Source organism: Rhagoletis zephyria, unplaced genomic scaffold, assembly GCF_001687245.7.
Source record: "Rhagoletis zephyria isolate East Lansing unplaced genomic scaffold, Rhagoletis_zephyria_1.1 Rzeph_scaffold_02228, whole genome shotgun sequence".
Taxonomy (NCBI): Eukaryota; Metazoa; Arthropoda; class Insecta; order Diptera; family Tephritidae; genus Rhagoletis; species Rhagoletis zephyria.
In genome coordinates this window covers 51,304-63,541 of record NW_016159312.1, presented here as the reverse complement: position 1 = coordinate 63,541, position 12,238 = coordinate 51,304, and the positions used below count along the sequence as shown (strand labels likewise).

The 12,238-nt window shown below is 38.9% G+C and overlaps 2 protein-coding genes across 2 annotated transcripts in view; one reads left to right on the top strand and one right to left on the bottom strand.

Moving 5' to 3' along the window:
- The first annotated feature begins 3,833 nt into the window (after positions 1 to 3,833).
- On the top strand, positions 3,834 to 6,204 carry LOC108366326 (maltase A1-like). The gene is made up of 7 exons (XM_017620684.1): positions 3,834 to 4,433; positions 4,507 to 5,085; positions 5,165 to 5,272; positions 5,332 to 5,479; positions 5,555 to 5,753; positions 5,814 to 5,960; positions 6,034 to 6,204. Exons 1-7 carry the CDS (start codon positions 3,888 to 3,890, stop codon positions 6,098 to 6,100), a joined length of 1,794 nt encoding a protein of 597 aa, XP_017476173.1. The 5' UTR covers positions 3,834 to 3,887; the 3' UTR covers positions 6,101 to 6,204.
- A 3,637-nt stretch (positions 6,205 to 9,841) lies between these two features.
- mtt (mangetout) overlaps positions 9,842 to 12,238 on the bottom strand; it is a 51,218-nt gene continuing 48,821 nt past the window's right edge. The window contains exon 16 of the mRNA XM_017620681.1: positions 9,842 to 10,852. Coding sequence (XP_017476170.1) covers positions 10,353 to 10,852 — 500 coding nt within the window. The 3' untranslated portion in view covers positions 9,842 to 10,352. The remainder of the gene's footprint in view (positions 10,853 to 12,238) is intronic.

Here is a 12,238-nt window from a genome sequence, read left to right as displayed (position 1 = left end):
TTTTATAAAAGTCAGCAAAAAAATTCTAGCTGGGAAACTATTGTGAATATTAAAAAATCAAAATGTGAACACTTGTTTGAGTCACTGTATATACATATGTATGTATGTTTCTTTCATGCTTTTGTGTCAGTTTTTCTTTTGTCTTTATTGTCTCTATGTTCACGCAACTGTTTCAATGCCTAGGGCGTGATTGTCATATTCTCATTTGTGTTAACTTTTCATTTCATTTTTCACTATACATGCACTGCTTTATTGTTGCCCTTTAACAATTTGCCATTTAAAGTTCATTTTGTACGCTTTTGTCATTTGTTATTCTCTTTAAGCCAATGCATTCGAAAATACACACAACATACAATTACTGTAAAAAAAAATAAGATAGTAGGCGTACGCCATTAATTATTAACGATGTAATTGTCATTTCCGTTGCAAATTCAATTTCCGTTTAGTTAAAAGTACAGAGACTTTACAAAGTAATAATTTTTTTAAGTTTGGTAGTGAGAATGTGGAAGAGGCCACTCAAATTGAGACTGATTTATAATTAGCATTAGTTTAGTGATTTATTCCATATATATATATATATATATATATTAGGAAAATATCAGGTTTGGTTAGGTCCAGTCAGGGAATGCTAAGTTATATTAGAAATAGTCAGTTTGGCCGGTAAAAAGTGCTCACTGCTTTATGGGGAAAAAATTGATATTTTCGGAGTAAAGTTTGAATATTATGATATCAGCCCAAAATTTGTTTTAGATTATAGAGTTTTGAGTTGACCTAACAAATTTTATTCGGTTCGAGGCACTACATCATATAGCCGTCATATGGCCGAGTGTAGAAATGATCCATAACTTGCAAAACATTTTTCGTTTCCACAAAACTAAAGCGAACACTTTTAAATTGATGAAACAGTCCATGTCCAAAAACCCCGGAGGAACACTGAAGGAATTCTGTGTTTAAATTAGCATATTTTGAACGAATTTGGAATGTCTAAGGTGGAAAAGAAACCAACCTTTCTATAAGGAAACAATTATAGAAAAAGAATTTTCCTACACTATATTCATGTCTCCGCCAGCAATTTGTGACGACATCATTTAAAAGCAGCTAAGGAGAATGACGACACTATTTATTAGATGGCACATTCAACGAGCCAATGTGCCAAAATGCGAGTATAAACAGTTATTGATTATTTAATATCGGAACCGAGATCATATACATAAGTTAACAGATTGGTTTTCACACACTTTTGGAACACAAATTATATGCTTTTTTACTGCAGACAAGTTGTTGCCCCAAAACACAGCAGAAATCTTCCAATCAGGGCTGCCAACTATCCTTAGTTATGAGATGCCATATTGAGGATAAAAAAGTGCCAAAATGTGCCAAATAGAAAAATAAAAGTGCCAAAAAAGATGTCATTCCTTTTAATCATTCACATTTAGCAATAAAATAAAGCTACATTTTCCAAACAAAAGTTTAATGATAAAATAAGATAAACCAGTTTACAAATTAGAAAATTTTAGTTGAAAAAAAGAAGTGCACGCAAATTTTTTTTACAAAAGTGCCATTTGAAGTAAAATAGGGACAAACGAAACGGTTTGAGCCAAGTTGGCGTCCCTGCTTCTAATAACTTACAAATATAAAAATTTGAAATATCGAGGGCTTGAATTCATTAATACTCTCTATCTGCAATTTGCACAAAAACTAATTTGTGATTCTAGAAACCATCTGGGACTTATTACCTGTCGTTATATAAGGTAGCATTATTATCACTGATGACAGTTAAAGCTTAGGTGGATTTTTATATCAGACTCTCATCTTTGTGGAAAGTGTGCAGATAGAGGGTATTATTGAATATAAGCCCTCGATGTTTAAAATATATAAAAAATTTATTTCAACGTATACAAAAAATAAATCTACCTGCGATACAGCACGGCGCGAAACGGGGAAGGGGGGCCGCGGCGTAGCGTGACGTGGTGTGCGCGCCGATCGCGCGAAGTACGGGAGGCGAGAGCGCGGCGCGCTGACGTGGGCCGCCGCGAAGCTAAGCAAATTTAATGTTTGAAAGAGAAATAATGTCAATAGATTTTATTTCGTTTTTAAAAAGGTAATAATGTCAATTGACTTTATTTCCCACCCTGGTGCGAAATAAAGTCAATTGACCTTATTTCCGCTGATCTTATTACCTGTCACCACTGCAAAGTGCTTAAGTTTCACTCTGTAAAAAGTTTTATTTCTTGCTCCGTGGCGGCATTTGGTAAGCATCCCCCGGTTCTATGTGACTTAGTTCAAGGCGCCTTTTGCGTCGAGTATACCTGGTTAAAAGAAGAAGGCCTTAGTGTAAATCAGGCAAAATCAGTCATGGTTCTTTTTTCAAAGAAACCTGTCCGGCTACAGCTTCCTTCCTTGAACGGCATTGCGCTGACTTTTTCGTAGGATGATAAATATCTGGGCGTTGTTCTCGACAGAAAGTTTACTTGGCGGCCCAAAATACAAGAGGAAGAGATGGGAATGGAAACTTCACTTTTTGAACTAGATATAAACAGCGTTGTGAGTCCCATTCTGCTCTACAGCATCACGGTTTGGTGGCCGTCCGTGGATAAGTATATATTAAGAAACAAATTAGCACAGTTTCAAAAGAAGGACACCGACTCTAGCCATAGAGACATTGCCTCACTTTATACCTGTAGGTTTATGTGGTAAACTACAAGCAAGAATTCTGGAAGCTCTTCCGGTAGACTTCACCCGCCCGGACTACAAAGGTCCACCTACTAAATACTAGACTTAATAATCACTTCCAAACAATGATACCTTCAAGGGGCGAATGAGAGGAGATTTCAGTCCGGATCTCGTATTCTGACTCAGTAGCCATCTACACTGACAAGTTGGAGCTAAAGGTAGGAGGTGGAACATGCTCGCAAGAACTCTCACTTACTTTTAGTTTTCGTCAACGAGATATCTGTAGCGTTTTTCAAGGCGAACCAACAGCAATCAGCAAAGCTTCAAGATGGCTGATCGATTCTATTATTAGTCTGCATGCGGTAAATATCTTTTCTGATAGCCAGGCAGCACTTAATTGTGACAAATCTAAATCGAAGAGCTGCCGAGGAGTTACGTCATTGTATGTTGTGTGGATGACAGGCTATTCGGACATACCAGGAAACTGTATTGCAGATGAACCCGCAAGGAAAGTAACATTCTGCTATGCTCCTGAAAACTCTGGCTAACGAATAACTTTATCGACCGGGCAAATACATGAGCCTACATGGAGGATGCAATACTTGGTTGGATACGCGTAAATCTCGCCCTCTCCTCCGCTTGGACCGACCACTGCTCCGACATTTAATTAGAGTTCTGACCGGGCACTGCCTGTTGCGAACCCACGCTGCTAGAATGGGTTTGAAGGCAAACGCGGAGGAAATTGAAAGCGTTAAGCATTACTAATGCTACTTACCCGCTCTGGCGAGGGCTCGTCCACTCTGCTCCATCATTGAATTTTTGTTTTATTCAAAGAAATAAATGTTTTTGATTGAAAATCACTAGGTAAGAGTTTATTTGCACTTATTTCCTTCAAAGTACTTACCCGCGCGCTGATAACAAAAGCGATCTCTGCAAATAAAATTACATACATACGTTACAATTACACTGTTCAAGAGCCGCTGGCACTTTAGTGCCAAAACATTTCCCATTACATTTTAATAACATTTAAAGCACACTTGATTGTTATCAAATAAAAATGTGCAAATGCCTGTTATGTGCTAAATCAATACTAGATAAACGATACGTAGCTGAAAACACTCAAATAGCTATCTTACAAATTCGCAAAAAATCAGCCTTCAAAAAGATATAAAAGATTTCACTTCGAAGCGGCTTGACACAGTTTAACTACAGAAATGAAAATAAATGAATCTACGCGATCACTCGGAGCGTACGGAGCGCTTTTGATCCTGTTCGCTTCTAACTACTGCTTAGCTTGCAATGATCGGGTCGCAAGCGGCACGCAGGAGCAGCAGAAAGATTGGTGGCAAACTGCGCAGTTCTATCAGATCTATCCACGTTCCTTTATGGACTCGAATGGCGATGGTATTGGCGATTTAAAGGGCATCACCTCGCGTTTGGACCACTTGAAGGATATCGGCGTCACTGCTGCCTGGCTTTCACCAATATTCAAGTCGCCAATGGTCGATTTTGGCTATGATATATCAGACTTCTATGACATTCAGGATGAATACGGTACTATGGACGATTTTCGTGAGTTGGTTGCTGAAGCAAATAAAAAGGGGATTAAAATCATTTTGGACTTTGTGCCCAATCACTCGAGTAATGAGAGTGAGTGGTTCAAAAAATCTGTGCGACGTGAACGCGGCTATGAGGACTACTATGTTTGGGCCGATGGCAAGTACGATGCAGAAGGTAATCGCATACCGCCGAGTAATTGGGTAAGTGTCTGCATGTAACGTTCGAAGTTGCAGTTGCAATTTACCGGTTCTCTTTTCCATCGTACGCTTGCAGCTTCAGTCATTCCGCGGCTCCGCTTGGGAATGGCGCGAGGAACGCCAGCAATACTATCTACATCAATTCGCAGTGCAACAAGCGGATTTGAATTATCGCAATCCCGCCGTTGTGGAACAAATGAAGCGCATACTACGCTTCTGGCTCGATCAGGGCGTCGCTGGTTTTCGCGTCGATGCAGTGCCGGTGCTCTTCGAAGTCGAACCTGATGAAAATGGCCAGTACCCCGATGAAGGCGTGAGCGGTGCTACTGACGACAAGGACGATCGTGCCTACTTAAAGAATGAGCTGATAGAAAATCGTCCAGAAACCATCGATATGGTGTACCAGTGGCGCCAAGTGATGGACGATTATCAGCGCATTCATGGCGGTGATACGCGTGTGCTACTAATTGAAACCTACGCTCCGCCCGCTTACACCATGCAGATGTACGGCAATCGCTCGGTGGAGGGTGCGCATTTGCCGTTCAATTTCAATTTGATTACCGGACTAAAGCCCGACGTGACGGCGCCGCTCGTGCAGCAGGCGATCGATCAGTGGCTGAATAATATGCCAGCGGGGCGAACAGCCAACTGGGTTGTAAGTGTGAAAGAAAGAAAACCAAGTTAGCGAGTTAACGATCGCATGTTTATACACAAAACTATTTCGATGTTTACAGATCGGTAATCATGATCAACGTCGTGCGGCCAGCCGCTATGGCGCTCAGAACACCGACGCCATGAATATGTTGGTAATGATTTTGCCAGGTGCAAGTGTAACCTATCAGGTGAGTGTGTCACGCGTAGTTCTTTGGCTCAGCTACAACACTAACACTTAACAATAAAGGGTGAGGAGTTGGGCATGATTGACGGTGTGATTTCGTGGGAGGACACCGTCGACCCTGCTGCCTGCAATTCGAACACAAGTATATACGAGAAATTCACGCGTGATCCATCGCGCACGCCATTCCAGTGGTCTGATGGCAAAAACGCGGGTGAGTGGGGCGGTTTAAGTTAGTTGGAATTCTACATAAATTTCATGCCCAAAAACAAAAATGCATCTTTGCCAGGATTTTCGAGTGCGGCGAAGACATGGCTGCCACTTGCGCCAGAGTACGAAATACTCAATGTGGAGGTGGAGAGCTCCAGCGCGTACTCGCATTTGGCGATCTACAAGTCTCTGGTAGAGTTGCGCAAGACATCGAAAACGTTGCAGAATGGCGCGTATAAATACAAAGCGCTTGATGATGGCGTTTTCGTCTTGAAACGGTATATAGTGTAGTTTTTTCTTGTTTTCGCCATTTTCATTGTGTGCGTTCGGCTTTTCAGTTCTCTGGCTGGTGAGGAAACTATTGTGTTTGTTGCTAATTTAGGTAACGCAGCTAAAACTGTGAATTTACAAACCGATTTTGACACATATCTGCCGAATGCAATGAATCTTAAAATACTCAGCGCAGATTCGTCGAAGACTATTGGGTGAGTGTGCAAGGGTTACAAAATTAGAATTCAAGGAGCCAAGGGTGTGATTGTATATCTTCTTACTCCATAGTACTGAAATCAATTTGACTAGGTTGTCCTTGGAATCTGGCGAAGCGTTGGTGCTGGGTCGACGTTGAAATAGCTGATTCACATTTTTTCTGCTCAATATGAAATTATTGCAAAAATAAAAACTATAATTTTTGTATTTGAAATCTGTAAAAAAAAAACTGTTATTTCTTGTTCAAATTAGTTTATTTTATTCAGAATTTTAATATGTTGTGTTTTTGCTTCCATATTTCATATGTAGTAGTAATAACCGTTTCTGCATACTTAATTTATGTAGACAAATTTATTTGTATTTATGTATTTCAAATTGAATAACTTTAAACAGTTTACATATACATAGATATTAATAATTTTAGGTACTCACTTGCAGTTAGATTGCAAATCATAATTTAACCTATTATTCACTTACAATCAAACATATTTACATGGAAACATTTATTTAAGTTTTTTTTGTGAGTTTTTTTTTTCAATTAATTCAGTTTGCCATAACTCATTTGCATATTTTTATATGCTGTAATGCAGGTTTTTGTATGCATTGTTGCACCTTAAAGTGTATGTGAATAGTACATACATATAGCCCTACTTCCTTGCTTTACAGCAAAAATTTATTCTTCGAAATACATTAAAATAAAAAAAAAATTATAATTTATGTTTTACCCCTATTTACATGTTTTAGTACAAAGTTGGTACAATAAATTATTGAACGCAAACGGAAAAGTATGCTACCAAATAAGGTCAAATGTGCTTTTATAAGGAAGTAGGGTCAATGCTAGTTCATTTAAATGAAATGATACTAGTAAGCTTAACATTTTACAAGTACATACTATATTTAAAACTATAAGGAATATTGCAACGCTTTCAATTGTAGTTATTCTTTATTTATTTTTAATTACTAAACCATCGCTTTCACAAGCCATGCATATTTACATTTTCCACAATTCCTAACAACTTAAATTAAAATTTTTAGTGGAACACACTAATATTACTGCACTAGTTTTAGTTTTGTAAAGCGAAGTGGTTAGAAAGGCAAATTTCGTTAAAAAGTAAACTGCAAAAGAATGTTATGAGTTAAAAAAAAAAACAGATTAAGAGCTTTAAAGCTCTTTGTTCGCAGCAGCATTTGCAGCAGCTTTCAGCTTTCATCGCTGTAAGCTCACTGCTTTCGCGCACGGAACTTGCTTACATTCCCAGTGGGAAAATGTAATGTATAGTAATCGCAATGCATTTTTCCCCCACGGCGTTGTCCTAAGAAAAGTGGGACATTCAATTTTCCACTATCTAGTATCGAGAAATGAATGTGATTTAATATGAAATTTTTGCAAAATTTTTGGATAAATGAGAACGCGGATTACATAGTTAATAGTAATAGAATCGAGAACTCATAACAAATACATTACACTATTTATCACGCATGTAATGCATTACTACTTTTCCGACTGGGTTCATATCATATATAAGATTGGTAAAGCTTCCGCCGCTTGCTTTTCATTAAAACACAATTCCAATTAAATTCATTGCGTTGTTGGGCTCAAACAACAGAATAAATTTAACTGCTATCCACTGCGTTATCATTTAAATTTAAATAGGCTTTTTATTGGTGCTTTTGATTAGGTTGCAGAAGGGATAATTTTATTTGAATATTTCTTTTGATACCCTAGTCTTAATTTTTGGCGTCTACCATCTATGAAATTTATTTATCCTTAATACTAGTTGCTATCCCTTTTGTAACAAAATCGTCTTATCATCATTTTGATTTTTTTCACAAATACTCAATTAGTTTGTTGTTACAACAGACTTACAAAAATATGAAAATACTTATATTATAATAACACACTCCATTTTCACACAAAAGTTTTTTCTACTAATTTTATATCTAAATAATATCACATTTTTAGCGTAATATTTGCTTACATTTTGATGTTTTAGCTTAATAAAAGAAATATGGTCTGTGGTCTGACAAAAATTTATCGATAAAAATGTTGAGAGTGGCTACACAACACAACTTACTAAAGTAGTTATTGGTTATCGCAAAATGTATGCAAAATTACACTTTCAGATCAATGTTGATTTCGGCTAGAAAATTAACGTAGTTAATAAAGCACAGGATGGGTGGATTCCAAAACGTCAAAATACAAAGCATCAGTCTCTTTAGCCAGCCAGTTCATGGTTCAATAAAATCTCTGGCCATTCAGTTATCCTATGCACATCAGTGAGTCACGGGTATTTCAAGAAGTGTTTGCCATCCAAAGGGCAGCACGTAATCTCACTTAGAAACCTAGAGAGGGCATCTTCTGTAGCAGCCAGACAGCCCTATCGTTGTAACTCAAAAAATCCAAAAAATGTGCTTACAAAATCAACATTGGTTCGGACCCAACGAACTTTTGATACAGTAAATAAACCAAAATAGCGCCAGAATGAAGGCTGCTACTTATTTCTTTGCGGTGACAACAATTTTATATAATAAAATTAGTGCTTATAAATCATCAAGTAGCAGTTAAATGAATATACATAGATATTTTCCCAAAAACAGGTGTACATTCTCTCAAAAAAATTATTGATACTCAGCCAGCGGACCACAGATCCATTGAAGTAATTACCAACTGTATCAGAAAGTATAGAGTTTTCAACTCTTCTCAGCACAAAGAACTGTGATACTAAGATAAAGCTGGATAACGGGCCTTATGAACAAAAATGAAGTGACTGCTTTTTCTTAAATTTCCAGACCTTTCAACTAAATTTTTTTTAATAAATCGAGTAAAAGGTCTGCAATTTTAAGAAAAAGCAATTGCTAAGTTTTGATTCAAAGGGCCTAAAGTGAAGTTAATTGCCGTCTCCACAGTGGAGAATTAATTCATATTCTGTAGTTTTTCAGCGCTCACATGAAAGAGAATATGTGCTTAACTCTTCCACGCTGTCAAAAACTCATTCGCTCGCCCCTAACTTACATGTGTTTAAGTATTAAATATTCTAAGTGACTTTATTACTTAATTATAATTTTTTCTAACTTGGCTACTCTAGTGGCTCACTTAACTAACTAAATTCATTTTAATTTCTTTACATCTGCTATTTATTTATATAATTTTTGCAAGTTCATTAATTAACAATTAAAGATAAGCGATTTTATACACAACCTTTACCACCACTCAAATAGGCTCGTAGGCTCGTATGTGGCTCAACGCCGCTAACTATGCTTCAAACTTAAGAAATAAGCAGTCAATTCTTAATTCATTCAAAACAAGTTTTACTCAAAATTTTTACTTCTACTTACTTTATGTGTACTCTTTAGTACGTACCCTGCAAAAATTGTGCGACTAATCTCTAAAGAGAGTATTCCGAGATTCCTCTCAATCGGGTACAATTGGGCATTAATTAGTCGCAACTAGTCTCATACGGGTACTATTGGAGGTCAATTAGTCTCGACTCATCCCTTGCGGGTATAATTGGAGATCAATTAGTCCCCGACTCATCCCTAACGGGTACTTTTTAACGATTTAATGATATGTGCGCACTTAGTCAATGAAATTTCATGTGCGGCGTTGGCACACAGAGAGAGTATTCGCCTAACAAAACTGAGCACCCCGGTTCGAATCGCGGCTGGCGCAAATTTTTATTTTTATTTTTTAAAAGTGACTAGTCGCTTTTTATACCCGTTCGGGTATAAAGGTGAACAATTAGTCTCTTCATAGGACATGCTCGAACAAAAGCGATCAGTTCATTCCATATAAAGAGATCAAAAGTGGTATTAGTCGCATGCTCCTTGGCGATTGATCCCGGAGTCATCCCGGATTAGTTCCATTTTTTGCAGGGTATGTACGTGTGTATTCATATATGTATGTGTGTATGTACCTTGCGAAATGCTCATGAAAATGACTTTCTTTTTTCCCATACACTCCCAAGCGCCTTCGGCACATCCGCGCACTCTCATACGGGGATGGCACAGCGCTTTTTACTACTGGAAGCATTCACGCTGCCACTGCCGGCATTGATGGTGGTTTGACCATTGCTACTGCTGTTCCCCCTTTTGCTGGTGACTGTAGTGGCGCTCATTGTGTCGGTTGTGGAGCAATTGTTACCACCACCACCACCTCCACCACCACCGTCACTGTTGTTGTTGCTGGTAGTGATCGCTTGTTGGGTGGCAGCATTATTGCTATCGTTGTTGTTATTGTGCTTGTGACTTTCACTGCAGCTGCCACATTTCCGTTGCGCCTCAGCAGCAGCAGCGCAGCTACCACAGCCACTTATTGCTTTTTGTGCTGCGCTGCTGGTGGCGAAGGAGGCGACGGCGTCTGCGTTGATAGCCGTGATATTTTGCTCGTTTAGCTATAAATTCGTTGTGGCAAATTGCGTTTTGCTGATTTCGTTGGAGGGCAGCATATTGCTGCCACTAGTTGTGCTTACGTTACTGCTGCAATTTTGCTGCGCAACATGTTGCTGCAACATTACGTGGTTGCTGAGCGCATGCAATGGCGGTGGTGATGTTACTGGGCTATTTACTGCGATAACTGTCGCTGACGATGCTGCAGGCGGTGTTCCCGATGTCGCTGCTGTTGCTACTGTTGTTGTAGCTGATGTTGCATGCGCTAGAATACTGGGGTTGCCATGTTGCAGCTGATTGATTTTATTATTATTAGCCACCACTTCTGCTTCGCTTGTGGTTTCGTGGGATAGTGGTTGTTGTTCTTGATGATTGTTATTTGGCACACATTGATCCGCATAGGGGATCTGACTGTAAGCGATACTATCTAAATTTGTGAGTATATTCGTTATTGTGATGGTCTGTGTGGCCATCTCGCAAAGTTGTTTCGATTTGGTGCTGTGCTCTGTGACGACGAGAAAAAAGTAGAGGAGAAAAGGCAAAAATTGTGCATTTAAGCATGGCAGTAAAATTTCTAGGACAATTAATGTTACTAGTGTTCGCCCAGCGGTTGAAATTCAACCTTTTAAATAAAGCAGAGATGAGGTGGGCTGAGCCGAGTTGAGTGTAGTTGAGTATTGAAGTGAATTGAGGTGAAATGCGTTGAACAATATAACAGAATATAACATAACTTAACATAACTTAACACAACACAACACAATACAACAAAACAGAACACAATACAACACAACAAAACATAACACAACACAACTCGCAACACATTATATCGTAATATAACATAACATAACATAACATCATAATATAACATAACATACCATACCATAACATAACTTGATAACATAACATAACTTTACATAATATAATGATACTGTTACGGATTCAGTGATGGATCCCACGCCCAAATTCTCAAAACGCTTTTATTTGACTGTCGTTTGAAATATCTGTGAATTTATTTTAATTGTTCAATAAATGATAATTACATTTATTTTATATAGCACTTACTTTAGTACAAAAAGGGATCAATCCTGATTTAAATTTTCAATTTATGTGTGCACACGTGCAAAAAAGAGATCAAAAAGGCAGAATGTCAAAACAATCGCAGAAACGTCCCCCATAAATTCCTTTCGATTCACTAGGGTGTTGCCGTATCTTTTCTAACACTCCCCCCTGGTATATCCTTCGGATCTACCCCATTCTCCGGTATACTCACGGAAAGTACGGCAAGTCTCGTGGCCGGTCGCTCGTATATACCAGCGCTAGTCTTCACCAAAGCGCTCCTCACCTGTTGGTCAGAGCCTACTCTAACAGAGATCACTCGACCTTTGGGCCAGCAGCTTCTCGGACCGTTCGGGTCCACTAGGTAGACGACGTCCCCTTCTTCAATTGGCTTTACCTTTTCGAACCACTTTGTTCGCCGAGTTATTACGGGTAGATATTCGCGCACCCAACGTCTCCAGAATGCATCCGCCAGTTGCTGAGCACATCTCCAACCTCTTCGCAATTGAACTGCTTCATCAACAAACTCTATCAAGGGCTTCATTCCGCTGGAGCTGCCAATCAAGAAGTGATTTGGTGTGAGAGCCTCGTCTTCATAGTGATCCAGCGGTATGTAGGTCGGTATGTGGTCGGGAGTTGACGATGGATTCGACTTCCATTAAGGCTCCTCGCAATAGCTCGTCAGACGGTCGTTGCGATTGTAGTATCTTCGAAAGGACGTCTTTTACCGACCTAACTAGCCTTTCCCAGGCACCACCCGTGTGTGGCGATGCTGGTGGTATGAAAATCCACTTCATGGAAGAGCTCGTAAAGGCGCGTACAAGCTTGTCCTTGT

Coding starts and splice junctions, on each gene's coding strand:
- LOC108366326 (XM_017620684.1), top strand. CDS start 3,888: ATGAAAATAAATGAATCTACGCGATCACTCGGAGCGTACGGAGCGCTT. Junction 5,086..5,164: donor GGCGAACAGCCAACTGGGTT/GTAAGTGTGAAA, acceptor CGATGTTTACAG/ATCGGTAATCATGATCAACG. Junction 5,480..5,554: donor GTCTGATGGCAAAAACGCGG/GTGAGTGGGGCG, acceptor CATCTTTGCCAG/GATTTTCGAGTGCGGCGAAG.